The following is a 26,914-nucleotide window of genomic DNA, read 5'->3' as shown; positions in this document are numbered from 1 at the left end:
GCCAATCAATCAATTATCTTGACAGGTCAGGTCGTGACAGGTGCACTGCTTGGCAACGTGAAGCTAAAAGAAAAACCCATCGCAGTATCAGCTGTATTTACTTCAAGAAATGCGCTGAAAATCCTCAGATTTGAGATCCGCAGAAGATATCAGAGGTCTGTATTTTCTGCAGCAATGCATTGATCATTGACTCTAGTCTGCTGTGCACACAATGTCAATGATAAAATGACTGAGTAACTTCAGTAAGCTTAAAAAATACAATTCTAACGTAAGCTTACTTACTAGGTTCACAGTAATCAGTGCAGTATGTACATGTTTTGTAATATTATTTTTTGCATTGAGAAAACGTCAAAACCTGTTAATGAAAATTATGTTTATGTAGAGCTTAGAGTTGGGTACCTCTCCATGAAAGCCAAGTTTAAAAGTAAGAAAGTGATTTCCCAACTGGACTGACTGGAAAATAAACCATAGTGGTAATGAGTGACCACTGATTTGTAGTTGTATCACATACGGTTGATCCTGAAATGGTTCAGACTGTCACAGAGTAGTGTATTAAATTTAGAGAATAAAAGATAGGATTTTGTCTTTTGCCTATCCAATATCGTGTCATAATGGGCTGGCCAAATAATAAAAATTTGGCCAGCCATTATGACATGATATTGATAGGCAAAAGACAAAATCTATCTTTATTCTCATTCTTATTCAGTTTTAATGTAATTTTTGCGAGAAAAACTGCCCTTTTTCAGACAAAAATAAAGTTACTTTTGTGAGGACATCCCCGTTGTTTTAAATGAACGAAACCATCATGAACATCTAAGCCGCCGAATCACGTTCTTAGTTCTCGCATGTGTATTACGCGATTGCATTATCGCATGATCATTGAGGAGCAACAAGCGTGCACGCCGTTGCGTGGCAGCGTCATGCCTGACTAATATCACTATCAACTATTGTGAGATATTATACACCAGAAAACCAATCAAATTATGTGAATTCTTTACAAGATGCACCCATTGAATAAGAATTGGGGGTTCATTGACATTATAGAATAGAGCCCCGAATTGAGGGCATGATTTAGACAATAATAACTGTGCACCATCTACATGTATATTGAGGTCATTGTGGGAAATTGGAGGGCTTTGTTTTGGGCCGAGGTATTTTTCTGAGGGCACGGTATTACCGTCGTATCTGATGATATTTTGAACAAATCAAAATCAAATTGTACGTTATTTTATGCCATAAAACGCTGTTAAATATGAACAGTTTTAGTTATTGTTATTAACCTACCCTGCAAAAAATTGACCAGGGGAACTTGACATTAGCGCCGACAACAAGAGCTAGCAATCACAGAAGTGCGACAGCATCGCGTGAGTGTCTGCATTGCCATAACACATAGCGCATACATGCATGCACACATAGAAGTCTAGAGACTGACCGATCAGATCGGTAGCTTCCGTATCGGGCCGATTATTAGCTTATCGGTAGTGATCTGCATTGGCCGATTTTTCCTTCATCCGCCGATGTAATGCACCGATCACCCAATATCATGAAAGTAATTGTTGAAGCTTAACAAGTATTCATTTATTGGTATATTTCTTTGAATTAGACTAGTTAAATCAAGCGAAATGTAGCAAAAGAACAAGCTTTGTAGGCGATAAACATATATAAAATCATACCGTGATTCAGGCACGCAGCTGAGATAATCAGGTAATTCCCCGCATGCACATTACAATTGTAGTTCTTACTTCGGGTTACACACATGCGTGCGGGCCGTGTGCAAAACTCAACACTTCCGGGTTACACACGCATGCGTGTCAGATTGGAGAGAGCTACGGGCCGTGTGCAAAACTCACACTGACTTGAACGTAAACACAATATTAAAATGGGGCGATCGAATGATTCGATGGACTGGGACATCAGGGGGAAAAGGTGAATTGAGCTTATAATAATCATGGTCAAATTCAGTATTTTAAATGCATATGGGAGTGTGTTTTTTTGTGCTCAGAGCATACATAATTATGGTAATACTTTGCGTACAAGTACCCTTTCAACATACGGGTGAAATTTACTCACGGTGATGGCAGCCATTGTTTACAATTGGGGAACTGGTAATCGGCGATCGAATCGGCAGATCAAAGAGATAATTGATCGGCCAATCGGCCGATTCAGATAAGGACCTGATCGGTCAGTCTCTATAGAAGTCATTGTAGCATGCATCTGTGACAAACACCATGTTCCAGGAGTCATTGTGAGTTATTAATGACCACGCACTTATTGCGTGGCTGTGGTCAGGCAACCAATTTCTTTTGAATGGATCACAGGCTTCGCATACATTGTACATTAATGAGGTTATGAATGTATCTCAAAGCTTGTTAAGATTCTAAATCCAATGCGAAATGCGGTTTCCCCACTTTTTTTTTTTGTTCCCCAACTTGAACATCAATTGTCAAAATATAAAGATTGAAATGCTTGGAACTTTCAAAACTTAAGTTCTTATACACATAATGAAAATTCAGTAAATAATTTGGGAAATAATTTTAAGTGCTATTCATAATCCTACCAACAAATTCTTTCAAAACATATTTTTACAGATATTTTTGGGTATTTTATTAAAAAATAACAAATGAATTTCTCACAGACAAATGCGCACAGCAAAACAAATGCGCTCAGCAGGTTTGAGACATCCTTTTTTCAGCCTATACATGATTGAGGCATTGAGTTTTGCACAGTATATTAGTTTATTAAAACATATTACAATTTTAAATAAAAATAAAAATTCTGAACAACTTAATTGACAGCAACCTCTTTTCTAAAATGTTAAATATTACTTTTGTAAAATTGCACAAAACATAATGTGCAGTATTCAATCTTTTATTTCAGATACATGGCGGTCCCTGATATTGTAGGCTAACTAACCTTTGAACTCAAGAGTTTGTTGTGATAAGGCTGTTTTCACCATGGATACCAAGGTCCTAGATACATGCTCTCCAGGTAAGTACAAAGGAAGGGGAGATGGGGTTACTTGGAGTGCAGGGTTTGTTTTGTTGAAACAAAGATTTTCTTCCACAGCTAATTATAAAGGCTACATTTGTAACATATACATGTATGTACATACACTTTAAATTCTGGTACCGGTATATTTATTATTTCTTTAATAAAATCTGTTAGTGTTATGTTTTTGTAAATTGTTCCAATTAACCCCAGTCTGCCCTATGTATCTAGATGCTTTTAATAAAATCAGTGAGATCAAATACATATCCTTGCCTTACTTTTCTCAGAATCAATTAATTACAGCACAGGTAGCCGCCATTGTTACCTGCCGGGCGGGGGGGGCACTCATGTATAAAAGTTGTAAGCATCCGTGTAAATTGACTTTCAAAAATTACCCTTAGCTAGGATGTCGAAAATTTGTCAAACTAACCCTAATCGAGGATTTTACTCCAATAAAAAAATGTGTTTTTGAAAGAATCAAAAGCAGGCTGGAACCAGTAACCAAAACTTTAACTTGGGCAGCTAAAAGCTCTAAACAAATTTTCAATGATTGAATTTTGCTGATTTACTGACTAGCGCTTTGAATAAATAATCCAACTTTACTTACTCCAACAAATTTCACAGCCACTACATTCAAAGTTCGTCTCCTGGAGATACAACAGAAGGAAAGTGCAGGTTTATCTGAAGATAGAGCCACTGCTATATTCCAAGTGTTTGATGAGGTACTACCACACTTAGCTGTATATCATCAGGTGCTTCAACTTGTCAGAGATGAACTCTTTGGTAAGTCAAGATCAAATATGACCTGATCCAGTCTACTCAGGCTGAAGCCATATTTTGTCAAAATTGAGTTATTATCATTAAAATAAAAGAGTCTCTTTCTATCAGTCCAAACCCCATGTTTTATAGCTGACTTGATTGCAAAGTAACACATTTTTACTAAGTTAATGCATGAGGAGACACTGAGACAGAAGGGTTAAAATTCGGTATTTATTTAAACTGTTTTACAAGTCTTGTTTACCAGTCGTTTTTCAACAACTCATTTTCTCTCATAGCAACAGAGAAGTGAGCTATAGTAAGGAAACTTGGCAGGTATTTTTTAGACCAGGCATGAGGTTTTATCTGTGAGTACTGTCCACACACTTGAACATCATTCATTAGGGTTAAAGGTCAATGACCTTAAATTTGTTGTTTGTTTGTTGACATTTCTGCATTTGCATGACTTGATAGTGTATATACAGCATCTCATGGTTTGGAATCAGTCACATAAAGCTTTTGGTCCTTTGTACAAAAGAGTCGTCCCTGTACATCTTAATTGTCAGAGGAATTCAAAAAGAGAAGGGGGACCACCCCCAATTCTGATATCTGCAATCAATCCTAGGTTCCAATAACCAAATATATCTTTCTCTTTTTTTATTCCTGTTTGTATTAGAATCTGTGTACAGTAAGGAATATACCAGTACGAGTAAGACTCACAGTAGTTATAATGTGGCAACCAATATACCAGCTGAAAGAAAAGTTGAGGAGACCACATTTATCCAAAGAGTCCCTTACTTTACACTAGTGCAGAAAGTTTATAAACAAAGGTAGGTAATACTGCTTAAGACAATGGGTTTAAATTTGGGGAGAGTAAGGGTTTAATTATGAATGTTTTGATTGTATTTGGTATTTGGAAGGAACGTTTCTACACTGTCTCTGTGTAGAGATAAAACTTCAGGTAAAAAGTCAACCAGAATGTCAATAAAAAGAAGCCAAAAGTCACTTTACAAATATTATTATTTGATGTAACAACCCTTTAAAGCGATAATGTATGATCCTATGAAATTGGTTATTTTTTTTCAAACCTGATTTTTTTGCATATTAGTAATGTTTACGTCCCAACTGGCACCTAAATGGAATCAGAGCAAAGTTCGACATAAAGTCATAATTCAAGATTGTGACTTTATGTCCTCCCATAGAACTGCATGTTAAACGGCCAAAATAACCAGTAGGGTTTCTTGCACTTTACCTTGTTATTTCAGCTCAAAATGGACAGAAACCCTTCCCGGTAATTATTGAATTATTACAAGTGTTATTTCAGCATTTTGAGTATAGAATATTGCATAACAAATTTAAAATTTGAAGGAAATCATACATTAAAGCTTTAATGAAGGCCTTTCTGAACAATGTATTATTTGCCTAACAGGAGTATAATAAGTATGACAAAGATTAGTTAAAACAAAGACAAGAACACATGTCCAGTGGGCATGTATAATATCCTATGTCAAAAAAGATTGAACAAGGACGAGAGAAAGGCATCATGAGGTGGCGACAATTTCACTAGCAGAGGTATCAATGAATGAATCAATTTTGTTTATCCTATGGAAATAGCAAAATATAAATATATTAAATATACAATGGAAAAAGCAATTTATTTTATGAAAAATGTTTATAAGCAAGATGATGGATGAGGACACTGCTAAATGTAGAGTGCGAGTCTAGTAATTTTGTGTAAGTCAAGTCAATTTGGAAAGTTGCAAGTCAAGTCACAAGTTGCAAAAATAGTGACTCAAGTCATGCTTTGGGTCACACAAATCAAATCTACTACTCTAGTTGATGTCTGACAAGCTTTTTTTGCAACAGGAGAAAAGCGTCACTGTGCAAATTATTATTATCAGCCCAGATAATAGCACAATAGTTATTAAGTGAAGATTAACCAAAAAGTAATACAAGATCGGTAAGGACTCAACAGGGAGAAATTTACTGATGATGCCATTATATTTAGAGATAATGTTACAGACATGAGTGGTGTGGAATTTCTATCATCAATTAGGGAGCTATCATTTTCTTGGAATTTCTTCGGAAGGGGGGTCATACATTTTTGGGGAAAAAAATGATAACATTTTTGATGTCCAAAATGTAGGAGTCACAAGATGACCACAGATAGTGTGTTTATTTTATTCAAAAAGACGGATTTCAATACAATTTTAGCTGGTTTAGGGGGTAAGGTGTATCAGTGGTGGAGATCATAAAATTTTGGAAAATTTGGGACCCCCTTAAAAAAAAATTGATAGCCCCCTTAGGATACCTACGAATTTAGTAGTATTTACTTGGTTTGTTATCAATATTGATTTTAATGTCCATGTTAGGATTGCGATTATATTTACTTTACATATCATGAAATAGTTTTATTTAGATTTAGTGATAGCAATTCAAGATCTTTAGGAGTTCCACATAATACTGAAGCCTGTATTATTTCATATCAAGATCATGGGAAACAACAAGTATACAAGTTTACATTGAATAGGGTTATTATCATGATAAGCCACTTATCATTTACCATGATAAGGTAGCCACTGTATGTTAGGTGTTTATATGTTGAAGCCTAGCCATGCATTAGTTCCTCTTTGAAATATGTTTGCTTTTATGAATATTGACAGACATGAAGAAGCTGACCAATTACGAGAAGACGTAGCAGTTTTGAAGAAGCGTCTGCATGACAAGACAGGTCAATATGATCATGCCATGATGGTTGTAGATAAGCAAAAGGCAGCTATACAAGACCTGGAAGAAAACCTGACTGATAGACAACAACAGATTGAAGACAGGGATGCAAATATAGAACAGTAAGTAGATGTGTGTAATATATTTTGATGTGTATTTTGAGTTTGACATGTGATTCAAGGATCACTAGTTCTTTGGGCTTTTTGCCTGCCGGGTTTCCTTTTGCACCAGATATCCGGGTTTTTATTGTGCAATAAAGTTAATAAACTAACTAACTAAGTTAGCTCTCTTCAGTTCTGTAGAGATGCTACTTTTTTGCTCTGTGGTTATGATATTTTGCTTGCTACTATAGTTCAATTGTTTGCTGTAATTATATTAATTTTTGGTGCTTGCTACCTGTATATTTTTGTTGTTTTTCCCAGAAGAAGGACAGTTTATCTGCTCAAAGTGTCGGTTTGTATTTTCATTAAATTTTGTCAACTTATCCCTGTGGTTTTGGAGTTTTACTTGTGCAGTGGTAGTACACTTTCCTGGTCTGCATACTGCATTATTAGTTTTTATCTTTCAATGTCTGGTTCCCCATATCAAGTTTGTATACCTGGCTCAATTCTTTCTAAATATAATTTTTTTACTTATCTTCACAGATTGAAAGAAGAAATTGAAGACCTCAAAATGGATGCAGAGCATGAGCAGTCCAAACTGAAATCTCATATTAAGGCACTGAAGAAGAGAATCCAAGAATTAGAGAAAGAAGTAGAATTCTTGACTGGTTATAAAAAGGGATATGACACATTGGAAGAAGGTAAAGTAATGAGGGGCTGCATGTTGCAAACTTGATGCATAGTGCAGGAGTGATGCAGGCACTGCTTATGAAAGATGAATACCAATTTTGTGTATTCTTTCGTATAAAAAAAGTCCAGGTTAAACACACTTATGTGCAGACGTTTCAATAACTATACCAGTTATTATTCTCAATGCTACTGGGTTTTTTTTCAATACCTGAGCGATATTTAATTTATTTTCTAAAATTACAAGAACTGCTTCTTAATTAAAGATATTGGTAAAATCAAACTGCCTAATTGTAAACACCAGAAAATGAGGTCAGTTTAGTATCCCTCTTTCACCAGATCTGAAGAGCGGAGTTGAATTCTTCTGGTTTTATTACAATGCTAGGCATCCGTGGCACGTGGCAGGACATTGATTCCTGGTGCCACGGCTTTCACATTTGCCAGGGTGTTGCGATGACCTTCGAGGAATGTCTTCACCACATTGATATCCTCAAGATCAAAGGGATCTTTATGATATGGATTCTCAGACAGTACCACCAAGTCGGCTTTCTTACCCACCGTAATGGTGCTGAGGTGTTCATCAAGATGGAGCTGCCATGCCGCATTAATGGTGTAAGCCTTGAATAGACACCCTGTATTCAGGACCGTATGGATGGCTAGGGTCGTTGCGACAGGTGCGAGTAATAGCAGTCTTCATGTTGGCGAAGGGGTTAGTGTCAACTGGAAATGATGGGTGGTCCTGGTGGATGGTCCAAGTAATTCCACTCGTCATAGCCTCTGAAAGTGGCGTCCAGCGATTCACCTGGTCTTCCCCAAATATGTCAGTCTTGTATATACACTACCATAAAAGTGCAAATGATCAACAAAGAAAGAAAGAGCAATGTTGATATTTTCTGCACGGGCAATCTGATCACAGTCATTAGTCCCACATGCTCCATACGATGACGATTGGTGTTGGTTGGATCCTCAGCAAGAACCTGCTCATCGCCTTCAAAACCTGCTCATTGCGCTCTTTCTCCATGGCAATGGATCGCAACCTACTTTGCTGCTTTAGAAAGCCTCCTGACAGAATCATTTATTTCCGCAGTGGTGAAGTTTAACATGCCATAACATGGAGATGGTGGAAACCCTAAGGCTTCGGTTAGGGTGTGTTCAGATACAGCTCACACACAGCAGCTGTGCCACAATGATTGTGGGAGCCATCGGCAGCAAATTTGATGCCAAATTCCCATAGTTTGTCCTTGAAGTAGCCAATAGATTCAGCCTTGCATTTCTCTTCTGTTTCAGTGTTTCGCACTTTTCCTTCTTCTGTTCCACCTTGTGGTTGCGTCACCTTAGTCTCACCTGAAGAACAGTCTTTACATGGTTGTTGGCGATGGTATAAACCAAGACGGATTGGATAATCTTTGCGACTAGCAATGGCCTCCAGTACTATATTGAAATCGTTGTTTGGCACATATGTCAATTCAGTAACCGTAGTGAATCCAACAGATGCATAGTATTTCCATCGTGCCAGGACACATTCAACTATTTCATGTCCATCTGGCATTGGCGCATGACCTAAGACATCTAGAATGGCAGGACCCTCATACATCTGGCCTGTTATATTGCCATCTTCATCTTTGACATAAGTTCCCCTCTCAGGGTCAGGTGTGCTATTAGTTATGCCAGCTTTGCTTAGAGCTAGGCTATTAACCCACGACACATGAGTACTTTGTCCAACAACACCGATTGCAACTTTGGTCGAGAATTTTTCATCCAAGAACGTAGCCCTGCAAGTTGGAAGATCAGATATGAGTTCAGGATCCCAGCCTAAGAAGAGTATCCATTTGCCTGATGGGTCACCGATAAGGTTCTGAATCGCCTTTAGCATCACCTTGCGAACCTCAGCGTAGGTTCTGTAGTTAATACCACCTATGTTTATAAGCCTAGACACAGATTGCATCAGACCTGTCAGTACACCATGTTGATGTGGCTCAATAAATCCCGGCATGAGAGTCTGTTGATTAAGGAATATCACCTCAGTTTTAGGACCCTTGTGACTAAATACTGGCCCATACTGCCCACATCTACGATAATACTACTAGTAATAGCGATAGCTTCAACTTTACCAGTGTGAAGATTTTTAACATCCATGATGATGTCACTTACGTATAAACTGGTATCGGCGTATGTATCGGCCATTTTGTTGTCTTCGTACCATACACATGGTTGAAGCCGGCGACTCAATGCTACTGTTGATGTGATGATTGTTGAAGAGCTGTTGTTGATTGCTGCTTGGCAACAGAGTTGCCGGACGATTTCTCCATCAACAGGTTGTCAAAGATATGACTCAGATTATATTGGCCCTTATCTTGGTTCATTGTGGTGCCTTCTTTCTGATGGTGATGGCCTCCTATAATTACCAATGTATCTGAATATTAGTTAGGCCTATATGGTGAACATGCATTCATTCATTCAGTCAGTCAGTTAGTCTATGTCTGGCATGGCTGATTTTTACAATGCCTAAATGTCTTTAATCCATATAAGGAAATAACAATATAAAAATCTATAATTTACACTATTTAGACCATCAACTCGGTTGGATGTATACAATAGATACAGAGAAAGAACAAAAATCGGTACTGACTCCATTTTGTACAGACATCTGCTACACATGTACCCCTCACTGACAGTAATATTTATATATATTCTCCATTGTAGCATTTTTATTCAAGTTGGATGAAGACAAATTCAGTGCTGGTTCAAGGAGAAGAAAGCCCATTGTAGCTAATACAAAGGTTAGTTTGTGTAGCAATAGTGCAAATAAACACCAGAAAATGAGGTCAGTTTAGTATCCCTCTTTCACCAGATCTGAAGAGCGGAGTTGAATTCTTCTGGTTTTATTACAATGCTAGGCATCCGTGGCACGTGGCAGGACATTGATTCCTGGTGCCACAGCTTTCACATTTGCCAGGGTGTTGCGATGACCTTCGAGGAATGTCTTCACCACATTGATATCCTCAAGATCAAAGGGATCTTTATGATATGGATTCTCAGACAGTACCACCAAGTCGGCTTTCTTACCCACCGTAATGGTGCTGAGGTGTTCATCAAGATGGAGCTGCCATGCCGCATTAATGGTGTAAGCCTTGAATAGACACCCTGTATTCAGGACCGTATGGATGGCTAGGGTCGTTGCGACAGGTGCGAGTAATAGCAGTCTTCATGTTGGCGAAGGGTTAGTGTCAACTGGAAATGATGGGTGGTCCTGGTGGATGGTCCAAGTAATTCCACTCGTCATAGCCTCTGAAAGTGGCGTCCAGCGATTCACCTGGTCTTCCCCAAATATGTCAGTCTTGTATATACACTACCATAAAAGTGCAAATGATCAACAAAGAAAGAAAGAGCAATGTTGATATTTTCTGCACGGGCAATCTGATCACAGTCATTAGTCCCACATGCTCCATACGATGACGATTGGTGTTGGTTGGATCCTCAGCAAGAACCTGCTCATACGCCTTCAAAACCTGCTCGCACGCTCTTTCTCCATGGCAATGGATCGCAACCTACTTTGCTGCTTTAGAAAGCCTCCTGACAGAATCATTTATTTCCGCAGTGGTGAAGTTTAACATGCCATAACATGGAGATGGTGGAAACCCTAAGGCTTCGGTTAGGGTGTGTTCAGATACAGCTCACACACAGCAGCTGTGCCACAATGATTGTGGGGAGCCATCGGCAGCAAATTTGATGCCAAATTCCCATAGTTTGTCCTTGAAGTAGCCAATAGATTCAGCCTTGCATTTCTCTTCTGTTTCAGTGTTTCGCACTTTTCCTTCTTCTGTTCCACCTTGTGGTTGCGTCACCTTAGTCTCACCTGAAGAACAGTCTTTACATGGTTGTTGGCGATGGTATAAACCAAGACGGATTGGATAATCTTTGCGACTAGCAATGGCCTCCAGTACTATATTGAAATCGTTGTTTGGCACATATGTCAATTCAGTAACCGTAGTGAATCCAACAGATGCATAGTATTTCCATCGTGCCAGGACACATTCAACTATTTCATGTCCATCTGGCATTGGCGCATGACCTAAGACATCTAGAATGGCAGGACCCTCATACATCTGGCCTGTTATATTGCCATCTTCATCTTTGACATAAGTTCCCCTCTCAGGGTCAGGTGTGCTATTAGTTATGCCAGCTTTGCTTAGAGCTAGGCTATTAACCCACGACACATGAGTACTTTGTCCAACAACACCGATTGCAACTTTGGTCGAGAATTTTTCATCCAAGAACGTAGCCCTGCAAGTTGGAAGATCAGATATGAGTTCAGGATCCCAGCCTAAGAAGAGTATCCATTTGCCTGATGGGTCACCGATAAGGTTCTGAATCGCCTTTAGCATCACCTTGCGAACCTCAGCGTGAGGTTCTGTAGTTAATACCACCTATGTTTATAAGCCTAGACACAGATTGCATCAGACCTGTCAGTACACCATGTTGATGTGGCTCAATAAATCCCGGCATGAGAGTCTGTTGATTAAGGAATATCACCTCAGTTTTAGGACCCTTGTGACTAAATACTCGCTCCATACTGCCCACATCTACGATAATACTACTAGTAATAGCGATAGCTTCAACTTTACCAGTGTGAAGATTTTTAACATCCATGATGATGTCACTTACGTATAAACTGGTATCGGCGTATGTATCGGCCATTTTGTTGTCTTCGTACCATACACATGGTTGAAGCCGGCGACTCAATGCTACTGTTGATGTGATGATTGTTGAAGAGCTGTTGTTGATTGCTGCTTGGCAACAGCGTTGCCGGACGATAACACCATCAACAGGTTGTCAAAGATATGACTCAGATTATATTGGCCCTTATCTTGGTTCATTGTGGTGCCTTCTTTCTGATGGTGATGGCCTCCTATAATTACCAATGTATCTGAATATTAGTTAGGCCTATATGGTGAACATGCATTCATTCATTCAGTCAGTCAGTTAGTCTATGTCTGGCATGGCTGATTTTTACAATGCCTAAATGTCTTTAATCCATATAAGAAATAACAATATAAAAATCTATAATTTACACTATTTAGACCATCAACTCGGTTGGATGTATACAATAGTTACAGAGAAAGAACAAAAATCGGTACTGACTCCATTTTGTACAGACATCTGCTACACATGTACCCCTCACTGACAGTAATATTTATATATATTCTCCATTGTAGCATTTTTATTCAAGTTGGATGAAGACAAATTCAGTGCTGGTTCAAGGAGAAGAAAGCCCATTGTAGCTAATACAAAGGTTAGTTTGTGTAGCAATAGTGCAAATTTTGCTAGATCACTGTAGCAATTCATCAGGTTTGTTATTATTTGGACAAAATCAGTAGAATATGTGAGGAAAAGATCAGGGCCATAGCCAAGATTTACTTTGGGGGTGGACTGATTTTGAAAAAGTGGGCTTTTCCTCCCAAAATTGGATTTTATTCCTCAGTGGACCTTTTTCAAAATTTTGGACTTTTTTGACCAAGAAAGCATAATGAACCTATTTTTTTGCTTGTTTTCCTCAAAATGGGCAATTTTTGACCTTTTAGAAAAAAAAGAAAAAGCACAATAAACCTGTTTTTTTTTTCACCCACCTTTTTGGCCTTTAGCGATTGTCTGCCCCTTGCCCTCGCACTATAGACTGTGAATATTTCTGCATGCATCCTTTATTTTGATTTTTTTCGTATATTTCAAGACTGTTTGGGCTTTTTTTGGTAGTGTAATGTAAATTGTACCTACATGACCATATATTATACTAAAGTATTTTTTCTTGCATCTTTTGAATTACAACAGAGTCATTTACTTACAAATTTTGAAGCTGCCAAGAAGTTAGAAAAGCAGCTTCTCATGGTCCAAAATCAAACCATTGAAGGGTTTGAGTCCTCCCTGGAAAAACACCGCCAAGAGCTACAGGGGAAGGTCCTGAAGGAGCCGCAACCTGGTAAAGTAATGATGACTTATGATGCAGAAGAGATTATGCTGGAACAAATGGACATGGATGTAAGTGAAACCAGGACATAAAAAAATAAAAACAAATACATTCAAGGATCACAAAGGAAACATACCTCAGAAATATAATAAGGGAAGAATTGAAGATCTGACAAACTGGCACTTGTTGCCAGGCAAGTTTGCATCACTTCTTCAAAATTAAAATTTGACAGAGATCTTACATTACGGCTTTAATAGTTGCATTATGTGACAGTTGCATGCTAATTTGCTTATGTGTGTTGAGTGGTGTCCTGGATCTACAGTGGCCTTCCATGGCTTCTTGTCTTGTATCAATGTCTCAGTGTCAGGAATGTCTAGTCTATAGTCTATATATCTACCTCGAGTCTCCGGCACTAGCTTTGAAGTTCAGCGTGTGCTGCGTTGGCTTAGCATGGTTTCTTGCATGTACATATGCAGCACATTGATCGCGCACGTAAAGTATGTATATACAAGTAACGCTAAGCTAATGCAGAATATGCTGAACTTCAAAGCTAGTGCCGGTGACTCAAGGTAGATATATAGATTATAGTGTCAAATTTAGTTACAATGGAGTTAAAAGAAATATTTAGTTAAGCTCATTATTGGTTGTGATGTCAAGTGAATGTTTTATTACCCGGTACTTGTGAGTTTGAGCCTGTCACATTTTAGATTAACATACCAGGATTGAAATAATTTTTTCAGCTAAACACAGCCCAGGAGAGTTTCCAACAGACCATTGAGGCCTTGTCAACTGAGTTGGATTGTATTCGTAACCATAAGGATGCCATAGAACAACAATTAGATGAGCTAGAGAAGCCAGGCAATGGCAGTAAACCCGCTAAACAAAACAGACAAAGTGCGTCTATCTCTTCTAAAACAAAACCACCAGCTCCTAGTAAAGGTACACATATTATCACTATATCATCAGGATTGTCAAAAGTGTAGTCAACTAAAGGGAGTGACCCAATCGACAGCCTCATCCACCATTTTTCTTCATCAAAACTGAAATTTTGGTATCAGAACAGAAGAAAGCTCAGCTCATTACCCAGTATATTTAACACCTGAGTTTGGAATGTGTAAACAAAAACATTGTGAATTTTTGATAACCAATATGCTTCTCATATCAGAACCACTGGTGCAATACAACTCAGAATTCAAAAACATTGTTTTAATGGAATCACTCAATGCAAGGTAGAAAACAGAACATGAAAAGATTGGACCATGCCCCTTTAAAAGCAAAAACAGTAGTAAGCACATATTTCAAATGATTAGCTAATTAATAAGCTTCTCTTTTGAATGTAATGACACAAATGGCAACAGACAAACACAAATGTGCCTAGTGGAATATGACTCTTATCCTGGAAGCCTTTCCATCCAACTCACACAGCTGAAATATTTAACAAATGTTCTCATAAATTTGAATCTTTTGAATATTACAGATAACAAGACCTCAGTAGCTGGAGAAACATTTGAGAATACAGATCTATTGGGCAGTGAGGTGGATCCATTTGTACCCCATGAGACGATACTCAGTAAATACAGTGTCATGATATATACATCAGCTAATTCAAAGAAGACATACCATGAGCTCAAAGATGCTAAGTTTTGTGCTAGTTGTGGTGAAAAGGTGAGTTGTTACTTGTATGATTGTTCACAGTAACTGATTCTTGAGCTACCCTCAATAATAATCTTGTCCCTAGCGCAAAGGGCTGCTACATACTTTTTAGTGGATGCAATATGTCTTCATTATTTAATCTATATTCCCATTCTATTTCCAGTAATGTTTAACTTCTAACTAATGTTTGATGACGTAAAACCAATAATATATTTCACAAGACATTCAACATAACATATAATTGATTTTCTGACAACACACATTCATTAGAAGATAAAAAGTAACACCTGGTATTGCTTAGTTATGTTTGTATACCCTTTTTCTTTGTCAAATAAAATATTTTATCTTGACAAAACCAATTTGTTTTACTGACCTGACAATTTCGACCATCTTGGGCAATGGCCATCTTCAGAGTGATGTTTTATCCAACTTCTGTACACCAACAGAGGGTGCACCAGCACCCAGAAATGGATCACACATGTGACGTACGATAAAACATCACTCTGAAGATGGCCATCGCCCAAGATGGTCGAAACTGTCAGGTCAGTAAAACAAATTGGTTTTGTCACGATCAAATATTTTATTTGAGTTTCTACAAACCTAATGAACCTCTTCAAGAACTTTTTTTTTCTTTGTGTCTTGTATGTACAGACTGTCCTGTGTCCACATAAAGTCAGTGTTGAGAAGGTGATAACACTACCACATCACTGTACACACATCAAGTTATCCAGGCCTAAGGTCAGGATTCCATTAGAGAAGAGAGAGTAAGTATGCTCAACCTATCTGACAGGTACAGTAGTACTATTATATGTCTGTCTACAATCAAAGTATATTGGTCAAGTCACACCCATAATCACTTGGGCAAGTTTTTAAAAAGAAGTTATGAGTAACAGGAAATTCAAGTTATGTAATCACAACCCTGCATCAACATTGGTTGAATTTTAAAAGTATGTGATTTGTTTAGAATATTTATTTGATTAGTTTTGTAAATGCAAGATTGGTAATCTGGACAACAATTATCAGAGCTTTTCCAAAAATACAAAGGAAGATCACATTATGAAAATATAAGAAATAGAGAGCAGAAGATGTTTTAGTGTATTCAATTGTCATTCAAATTTATTTCAAAAACTTCAAAACTGAAGCTTCACATAGCAGCATGATAATCTAATTGACAGTGGCATCTGATACCCATTCTCTAATCCAAGGGAATTTGCAATAATTGAATCAATTCTGTTGCAAACTTTCATTACAGTTTGCTGAAACCCCATCCTCCAGGCAAGTCTAGAAGGTCTGGTGTATCTGACACATCCAAGGGGTCTTCTAGGGGAAAGCCATCTGGGAAACACCAGCAAGGTGTTGATGTCATTACATCTGAAGGCAGAAGTTCTCCATCTGAAAAGGGAACAAATCAGCCTAAAGGAGGAGAAGACAACCAGTTAACAGTAAGAAATTGGCCATTATAATTGTGTTTTATTAATTGGATGGATTGCATGTGATAATTCAAACCAGTACCATCGTATGTTGTCTCTGTGCAGATTGCATGCAGTTCTTTTCTTTTTTAGTAGCAGATGTCAGCACCTTTGCCAGTAGCTTTCACTGGTTTACCAGCTGAAATTTCACAATGACTTTAATTGGAGAAATATGCTTGAAGCGCTTGAAAATTTGCAGTATTAATAATAAACAGGCCAAAAATGTGTTAATTTTGGACTAATTTATCCCCAGGATCTGTGATGATACCCCTTGGAATGGAAAAATGTAATAATATGATTATCTGATGTTAATATTTTGTTCATAAATTAGACAAACTCCTTCCAGTTGCTATGGGATGACTACAAACAGAGGAGCACAGTAACAAGAGCTATACCTAGACCACTAGAGATGGTAAGACAATTTTAACATATTGAGTTATATCAAACTGATGATGATAGGTAACCAATGAATATTATGCAAATATTAACTGTTTATGAGTGTGATGGTCGAAATATAATCACAAGGTGAAAGATGGATTGTTCCATTCCATGAGCCAGAACGGCTCGTAGAATGGAACAATACATCTTTCACCGAGTGATTATATTTGGACCATTACACGAATTTAAGACAGTTAATATTTGTTTTATATCACTCGTACATAAATTCTATTACTCATTATAGGGAATTCATTTTTCATCAATATAACACTATGTTTTGCCGTGACATAGTTCACAATTTGCTGTCCACCCCATAACTAAATTGGCGAGTCTGAGAGTCAGCGCACGGCCTGATGGCGCAGGCGCACTACGGCGCACAGTGTCGACACCCAGTATTATAAATATAAACTTAATACTCCGTTGGTGACGACAGGCGATTGGTATTTCACGAGCGCAAGAAAAGGAGTCCTACATGTATCTGATTGGCTAGAAATCGATCGCTAGATCGCTCAGTGGTGGAGTACAAACTCAAAATGGAGAGATGTATTCAATTCGATTGAAATCAATATTCTATTATTGACGCAGATAAAGAATGTTGCATAGTGTGTCGATCATGTACATTGTAGTATAGATACAGCACCTGGATCTTACACATGTTCCTTTATAAAATTGTAATTCTCAAACAGTTGAATATATCACAATTTTGATGAACGATTTCAAAATTGTTACGGATAAAATGCAGTAAAATATATCCACAGCAAACAGCATCCCCGCTAATTAGTGTATTGCATTTCGAGTTAATGTATTGGAAACAAAACCTGGGTTTTACCTGACAACAAATCAAATTTTCTTGTAATGGCAACACCATATGGTGTACTGATCATGCGCAAATCGTAGAATAGAAACTCTGCGGCAGGCTCTGTGGCATCTCATATCGTGTAAATGGTATGCTTAGCCTGAGTCGCTCGGCCTATCTCGAACAAAATCGCCATGCGTTGAAAAACGAGAGGATTCGCCGTACTATCACGGCAATTTTTGACACGAAGATAAAGGGATGATGACACTGTGCGGCGCAGCACTATGATGGTAAAAACTATTACACGGAGAGGGTGATGGTAAAAATGATAAATGGTAATCAACCAATGAACTGTCTAGAATTTATGTATGAGTGATATAATAAAGAATAATAAAGACTGAGGGTGTGGTGCACGCTTATTGCAGACAAACAGGCACAATCAAGGCTTGTCATTGGCTGATACATCACACGGCTCAAGCTGCAGCAAGCAGCATGGAAGTATGAAATGCATCATGGTTCCTAATTGGTTGGTTTCTATGGATGTGGTTGGTTTTTATGCATCTAGAATAAGTTGTAATAATTGAAATCATGACATTGTTTGTTTGTTTTCAGAAACATGCTTTATCACTTATCTATCAATTTTATGCTCATGTGTTATGGCTGGATGAACATATCCCTGAAGATCAAACACCACACTCTATACGGGTGAGTATATATTGCTTGAAAACCCCAGGTAGAGATGACCACATTTTGACATAATGAGGGTTCATTTCATTACAGTATTTGTGGCTGCAAACCCTGTCTTATACCAATAAGAAAATGAAGAAAATTTTATTCCTCAAAACTGGAACTACCACCATGGGCAAATATATATCTTAATCTTTGACACCTGTAATATGATGTAGTGATAGTAATATTTCATGCAATAATATCAGGCATTTTTGTAATATGACCCTTCATGGAGAAAAAGTATGCCCAACTTAAAGACATAAGAAGTCAGTGACACTGATGGTTCAAAATTTGGGGTAATTCAGACAGACAAAATTTGCTCATATAACTTTGCTAATTTTTATCCTTATGACCTACAGACATGATTAACCCTCATTTTTTAAGTTAAACAATTTACTTAATGAAAACGATCCTACTCAAAAATGTTATGACGGTGCCAACCCCAGGAAGTTAAAATATTGATAGGACATCTTGAAATGGAAATTTTTGATTTCCAACCTTGCCACCTCTGATTTTGTTTGGATGTTAGTTCCAAAGATCATGTTTTCAGTAATTGTTTCTTAGTCTCACTTTCAGGAAAGGAACTTTCTTCTGAATCAGTTCCACAAGTCCTCTGTAATACCAAATAGTGTATCTGAACTCTTCTTTGTTCCATATCAGCTACTTTAAGCTTTTGACTTGGTTCACTAACACCCTACAGCCTATACAAAACTGCTAACATGCACCCCACCATGAGGCGGCATAAGACTGCACACCATTATAAACCCATATTTTAACATTATACATATTTTGTGGCTATACGTTTCCATCTATATTGTAATGTTGTCTGGCAACATGTTCAACATGTCATATGCCAAGCAATATTCACATTAACATATGAATAAATACACAGGTTTTCCATTTCTGTGGATGAACTTTATGTTTTTTTGCATTCAAAGAAGGAAAAAAAAACCATTCTAAAAGTGAAAATAAAAAATAAATGCATGAAACAATTGATTTCAACAATAATGCAAAATTTCAATTTTATGAATAAAATTTTGCTATTACATTTCAAATTGCTCTCTTGTTATTTATTGTCTCCATAGGATGAGCTGTATCTATTCCTGCAAGACAGATACCTGTTGAAAGATGTCATGTTCTTATGTATGCATGATTTTATCACTGCTGTTATTGACAATGCTTCAGCTTCCAGGGTAAGATAGAGTTTTATTGTACCACTAAATGGCGTAAAGAAGGATACAGGCCAACTGCTGATATGGCTTATCAGCTGATTTAACTGACACAAATCTTGCACAGGCATATCTTTATGATGTTAATTGTAGAATTTAATCAAGTTGGGATACTGGAAATTATTTTTTAACTCACTTTCGAATACTAGATTTATTTCCAAAATAATGCTTTGAACTTAGAGAATAAACTATAGGAATTTTTGTTTTACCATCCTCTACCATGTGATAGATAAAAGGCAGGTCCAATATTTTATTGTAGTGAATACTGGCACATTCTAATTCAGATAAATGTTATTTTAATAACTAAAATGAGTTTTATTTAGGAAAAAAATTAGTTATTGTCATGAATATGAATTTGAGATTATAACCTGATTTACAGGACTTTTTATTAGTGGCGATATTCAACTTCCTATCGTGGATGCATTGTCAGGCCAACTGATATTCTGTTGGCAAAAGTTTGTTAACCTTTGAAGTGGATGAAATATTGCCACTCTTGTCTGGATGCATCATCTTGAGAAAGGTGCAAAAATTTGCAAGACATTGACATTCAATGGCATGCTATAACCATAATGGATGATATGCAAATAATAGGAAATGAAATTATGACATTGATTTACTCTTTCATATTGTATTAAACATCACTTTAAAATGTTTATTTTCCTCAGACTTACTAAATATTCTACCCCACATGATATATTTTACCCCACCCTCCACAGGAAATAGAGATCTTCACCCACATTCTTGTTGGCAACCTGGATGCATGTACCTTCCGCTATTTGCTTCTAATAGGTGATCTGATTGACAGAGTTGACTGGAGACATGTGGATGACTTCAAAGCATTTGCTTCAAATATCTACTCATTCTTAAATGTAAGGATATAATGATTAGTAACATGAACAATGAATAAATAACTTGTAGGGAAAAGCTGTTGGTGTGTTGCAAGGGAAAGTAATTGTCAGACAAGATCAAATATGACATTCAACCAAGATGAGTTTGTTCTTAATCAAACCCTATATAATTTTTATGTTAAATATCTTGAGAAATAGTAGCAATATGCTAAAAATACCATTGAAATTGGTATGGTATGGTATGATGATTCCCAAGATATGGTCACTACTTAAACTAAGAAATTTTGACTAAAAATATAGTTGTATGTCTGCTCTCACTCAGAGTGGATCATTTAATCATAACACATGCAACAATATCATTTTAATACATTTTTTGTGTGTATTGAATTTAAAGGAGGATGACATAGACCAGCTACACCTTGGCTACACATCATTCAGTGAGAACAAGATATCAAAGTACTTGGTCTACCAGTATTTTATGTACATTATTCTGAAATTCAGAGAACCACGGTTTCAAGATGTAAGTATTTCATTTAATTTTGTACTTTATTTACATCTTTTTGCACCCACAATGTGGCGGGCTTATGTTATGGTGCAGGTGGTTGGTTGACTATCTGGTTTTTGTACTGTTTCACTCGTTTGCTGGTTTGCTAATCATTAATCCACTCTGCATCTTAAACACCATAACCAATCAACTTCAAACTTGCTATGCTGATAGGATATGCTGACCTCATGTGCTGTAGAGTTATGTGTCATGTTATTTGCATATATGTGATGCAATCAAGCTAAATGAGTCGGATGTCAGGAATATTGATTTTGAGATATTCAATAATAGTATTCAATTTCTTTTGTATTTTATTGTTCTGAGCAAACCTAAAATGGGCATATCTCTGGAACCATAAGTCTAATTATGATGGAATTTTTTTCAAAATAAAGCTCTACGAATGGCTCATATAATGTGAAAACTAAATTTTGATTTTGATCGACATCAGACTCATTTTGCTTGATCGCATCACATATTTGAATATTAATGAGCTCATTTGCATATTTTGCCTCAATGTTCATTTATCCACTCAGCACCTTAAAGGCAATAATATATTTAGTACGGTAGATGATATGATATGTGGCCTCATATTATTTACGAACCGTGTAATTTTAGTTTTGCCTAATAGCAATTTCCATTTCCTATATCGTCAGCCTGCTTCGCTAATTGCGTAAGTAATTTTTACATGTTTCTCATTTGCAATTGTGATTTTCTGAGTAATGAACCCATAATTAATCAAATTTCCAGCCGCATTCTTCATTAACTTGTGGAATAAATCTCTTTTGATGTATGGCATCTGTACTTTGTACTTCAGAGTAGACTGACTGTAGTTTGTGTTTATTGTGATTTGAAATCATTTTATAATGTCATGAAAAATACTAAAACATTTGCAGTTTTTAATTCATTGAGTTGGAAATTTCCATAATAAATGCTCAAGTGATATAGTAGGTAATAAATGAGAGGACCATACTAACAGGTTGTAATTAATCAGTACATTTATGTGTTTTTGTTTCCTGGCTATGTCTTAGACTGAAAGCAAGCTGCTCCAGCGACCTGTTAAAGAAATGGGTATGATGACAGTCAAGGAGTTTGCAGAAGGTGTGGAGGCTCTGGCTCCATTGGCCAATGAGGAACTCAGAAGCTTATTTGTTGGTCAAGCTGAGGCACAATACAATGTGGAGGGCAAAGTGTCTGTTGTACGCTTATCCCGTATCCTTATGATTTGCCAGAGATGCTAATTTTCAGGAAATTTCCTGATTTTATATAGGAAATCGTGCTCATTATCCTGTACAAAAGTGTATGATGGGTTGATTTTCAAGATTTTTAAGCACTTCAGGAAAGGCTTATCAATTTCAACAAGATGGCTGAAAAGGGGTCAGCAATGTCAAACTGATAATTTAAAAAGGTGTCAGTAATATGTAGAGCTTGAGAAAGTTACCAATTTCATATTGAAAGAGTTCCATTTATATAGCATGGAACAGGGTCACAGATTTCATTTAATTATGAATAGCTAAGAAATTGTCACCACTTTCATATGATTAGCTTTAAAGAGTTACTACTTTCATGCAACTAGCTACGAAAAGGTCACCATTTTCATACAAATATTCATAACATTTGGACAAAGCCAGGCAAACCCAGTAGGGATGCCTAAAACTAGCTAAGAAAGGGTCACCCATTTATACTAACTCCATGGAAAGTGTTTACAAGTTCATGCTAGTGAAAGAATGTGTTGAGACCATGCTAGGTGCACCAATATATTCTTTTCCCTTAACTCTATAGTATTCAGAGATTGCTAGCTATCTAATGCTGCATCAAGTTGCTCCTCTCCTCAGAGAGGAAATGGCTGAGTCGGTAGAAGAGACACGATTGCGTCCAACCACCAGTGTTTCTGGTAAGTGTTAAACACAAACACAAAGTAGTCAACAGGATCACATGAAATTCACATGAAGTTCTAGATTTTTTATTATAGGTAGGAAATTGTATGCAAAGAGTTCAAATACATATAAATGTGTGAACATTACCACAAGTGAAGCTGCAAAAGTTGATAATCATATTTCACAATATATAATGGCACTTTCAGCTGAAAAATTCCCCCATTAGAACTTGATGAGGGACCTTCTAATACCATTTCTGTTTCCGGAGTTTTCCTTGTTGTTTGTTATTTGAAAAGTCCCTGTTTCCGACACCATCTTCACCATTTTATTGGACTTTGAATATTTTTTCAGTGAGTACAACAACTGAATTTGTTACCAAGGATGAGAAGGAGGATATTGTGACTGCATCAAAGCTACGAGATTTAGCTAAAAACATAGCCAGGTGAGTAGTGGTGAACATTAATAATGATTGATTAAATGACTTGTACTATTCTTTCCAAATTCATTTGGAGTAACCTTTAATTTTGTTATTATCATTTGAGGAGCTCTATATCTAGTACAGCTCATGTCTGCACATGCACTACCAGTGATGTATAGCATGATTTGAGAAATTTAAGGGATCTAAAATGAGCGTTTATTATGTTTCGACAGTATTTTTTTGTGGGACATGAGAGCACCTCAGACCTATCGATTGCATTCTGAATACGAAGCATGTCTTTCTGATATCAAATAATTTTCATTTTTGAAAATCACAATATAATACAAATTTTATGACAAATTATAAAAATTTGATATTTTTCAAATTTTTGATATATAACAGTCCTCGAGGTAAATTATATAAATCTAATGATATATTCTTAAAGTGTATGTAGCAGGGAGGAAAAGCCGACGGTCAATTGAAAATTTTGACCTTTCATATTGAAGATACAGATTTTTTCCCAAAAAGACCTAATTTTTTTTGGTGTTTTGGGAAAAAAAATCCATATCTTCAATACGAAAGGTCAAAATTTTCAATTGATCGTCGGCATTTCATCCCACCTACATATATCGCTAAGTATAAATCATCAGATTTATAAAGTTTACTTCAGTACTGTTAAATATCAAAATATCAATTTTAATGATTTGCCATAAAATGTGTATTAAATTGCGAATTTCAAAAACCAAAATTATTTGATATCAGAATGACATTCTTCGTATTCAGAATGCAATTGATATGTCTGATGTGCTCTAATGTCCCAAAATAAATACTGTCCAAACGCTCATACCCCAGCCCTTAACCTGGAATAATATATATAAAACTATACATAATTTAGCATTGTTAATATTGAGGGCTGAGAGCCAGAAAGCCTTAACTCACTATGACCAAGTCTCACAAAATGAGCATTAAGTTTACAAAATAACTTTCTGAGGTATTTCAGAATTGAAATCCTATGGGACGGCTGCGCACACTGTACTTAACTTTATGTCCAGCACCTCCTGGTTGCAGCCAAACAAAATTGTTTCGCTTGCCCAAGATCGCAATAGTTGGAAGAAAGCGTGCAGTCCCCTGCTCCGCAGCCAACTGATGATGATAATGATGAACTTCATACCAAACATGTTAGGATGCCTCCTTGCTTTGGTCTTCAAAAATTAACATTTTCTTCAGATTCGTTTTTTATTGATTTTTGTCATATTTAATGGACTGTATAATCTTTTATTGTGGCCTGGCGAATTAATGTTCATTTTGTGGGAGCAGGTCATTGTGAGTTGAGGCTTTCTGGCGCTCAACCTTCGATAATTATGTTGGTTTCATGTCAAGCTACAAATGTAAAATAAAGGTGTGAAAGAAAGAGTCAATTTTGACAATCCACATAGTCTTGGTCATGCACAGATCATAATTCATTCTAGTCTTAGACCATTCCTATAATTTATGGATTGAACATTGATATCACATACTATAAAACAATGAAAGCAAGGTTAAGAAGGGTATCGTGTGATTATTTCATTATTTTATAATCATGTGATACCCTTCTTGACCTCGCACTTGTTGTTTTTTAGAACATGATACAGGATGTGATGACAATGTTCACCACATCAACAGCAGGAAGGTGCAAATTATAGGAATGGTCTATATGCTTTTAAAAAAAGAAGTAGAGAGAAATAAAAAAAAAAATCACTTGGTATAGAACTTATATGTTTAGTTGCAAATTTATTACCCATCATTCCAAATGTTTTTTTTTTTTCATTTTTTTTTTTCAGACGTGTCCAGAACCGTCAGATGCGCCGTATAGAAGGTAACTTAAGATATGATATGGAGTCTGCTGGTGAGGATGACATGGGACATCAGGTTTCATTTGATGGATTCAGTTTTGATGGAGGTCCATCAAGTCTAAACCCTATAGAAGAATTCCCAAGTTAAAGGAACTCAATTCATATAGAGAGCTGTCTGATAACACCACAGCCTGAATTCTCAGTATTAAAGATCACCTCTATGGAAAAGCAATCCCAGTGAATTGTTTGGAGGTGATATAATCACTACTTGACAGGAAAGCATGAACTCTAACTTGTGATTGTAACCAGTTTATACCTGAATTTCAACAAAAAACGCATGTAGGACTAGGATCAAATGAAAATTGATGTGACACGATCTGATCCACTCAGGCCAAATTAGGAAATATGATGTAAAATTAGTTTCAAACTTGCTCAGTACCTAAGCTTACTGATGTTGAAATCCCTAAGCTCATGGCACACTTGGTTGCAAATTTATGAACTTTAAATGTTGATTTTGTTTGTTGCTCCTCAATTTTGCCTATATCACAATTTCATTGTTGCCAACTTTGGTCTAATTGGATCAGGTTGTGTCACATATTATACATATAAAATGTGTACAAAGGAGGCCAACATTTACCCTCTTTGATGTGTGCTTGACAATTTTTGCTTATTCTAAAGTGAGAGGATATAGTTATGCCAATGTAGACTACAGTAGAAATTTCATTTGATTGAACACGGCTGCCAACAACATGACAATTGTCCACGTATACTGTGTGACGAACACCTGTGTGTGCATAACCCGGTAGTGAATCCAACCATGCCAACTCACTCATGATTGGTTAGTATTTTCATTAAGTATCAAAGGTTGTGAGTTTGTGCTGTATTTTGAAATATGATCACAATCAGATCGTGTACAGCTGATGGCATCTGTGTTCAAATACAACTTATGCTTCCATATTATAGATTTAACAACAAGAAGGCTATTCTGTCCACAAGACAAACTGATTTGAGCATCTTACTGGCAAATTTGAAGGCACTGCAATCTGTTCATATTGGTTTTGGCAAGTGCTTTATTGCAATGCTTTATTCCGTCCATTTTCCCATATACCGTTAAGTGCTTAAGCCATCCGTCCATATTGCTTTATGCAGTTAAATGCTGATGTCTTGTAATAGAGGCACAACAATCCATCCATATTTAGACCAGGGGGTGACCAGTCTGTGACCCACAAGCCGTATGTGGCCTTCGACGATGTCAAGTGTGTCCCATGAAACCTTTTCCTACAAAAATAGCATAATGAATATACAGTCAGTCTACTCTGAAGTACAGACGCGGACGCACACATTGTGCCGACTTTGAAGGCACGCATACCTGCAGCAGAGACGCATTACTACCCACTGTTAACGCGCTGTATACGCACGCGTTGTCACTTCGTACTTCAGAGTGGACAAACTGTAATAAAAGTTAGTTATAATATGTGGGCCATCAAACTGTCTGAAATTACCAATATGGCCCGCAGGTCCAAACATGTCAGTCACCGCTACTTAAGAAAGTTGATTGACCGTGCTTTATGTAATGGGGACACTGCATTCTACAAATACCTCATGGCAGGTAAATAAGCAATTGCCTTGCCAGTGTTATTTAATTAAAAGTGAATAATTCTCTTTTACAATTCATATAATCACCTGGAAATTAGAATAGATTGGATTCTATTACCAATGTACTTTATACATTGACTTTATAATTCATGGTTCTATTTCATATTTTCATACAAAGATCATGATCAATGTAAATATAGAGATGCTGTGTTATTTTGTAAACATTCTATTTATGTGCAAAAATAATTAAATTATTTTAAACCTATA

The 26,914-nt window shown here is 36.7% G+C and overlaps 1 protein-coding gene and 2 pseudogenes across 1 annotated transcript; 1 reads left to right on the top strand and 2 right to left on the bottom strand.

Moving 5' to 3' along the window:
- Window positions 1–35: 35 nt before the first annotated feature.
- Window positions 36–26,914, top strand: LOC140152388 (uncharacterized). The gene is made up of 21 exons (XM_072174696.1): window positions 36–155; window positions 2,878–2,988; window positions 3,613–3,771; window positions 4,421–4,574; window positions 6,408–6,593; window positions 7,116–7,273; window positions 9,963–10,039; window positions 13,086–13,292; window positions 13,962–14,160; window positions 14,699–14,886; window positions 15,526–15,638; window positions 16,127–16,316; window positions 16,675–16,755; window positions 18,190–18,282; window positions 19,392–19,499; window positions 20,252–20,404; window positions 20,778–20,903; window positions 21,956–22,136; window positions 22,714–22,818; window positions 23,153–23,243; window positions 25,040–26,914. Exons 2-21 carry the CDS (start codon window positions 2,955–2,957, stop codon window positions 25,197–25,199), a joined length of 2,763 nt encoding a protein of 920 aa, XP_072030797.1. The 5' UTR covers window positions 36–155; window positions 2,878–2,954; the 3' UTR covers window positions 25,200–26,914.
- On the bottom strand, window positions 7,641–9,252 carry LOC140168438 (uncharacterized; annotated as a pseudogene).
- On the bottom strand, window positions 10,153–11,644 carry LOC140168427 (putative amidohydrolase YtcJ; annotated as a pseudogene).

Source organism: Amphiura filiformis, chromosome 1, assembly GCF_039555335.1.
Source record: "Amphiura filiformis chromosome 1, Afil_fr2py, whole genome shotgun sequence".
NCBI classification, from domain to species: domain Eukaryota; kingdom Metazoa; phylum Echinodermata; class Ophiuroidea; order Amphilepidida; family Amphiuridae; genus Amphiura; species Amphiura filiformis.
This window is presented reverse-complemented; position numbering and strand designations above follow the sequence as displayed.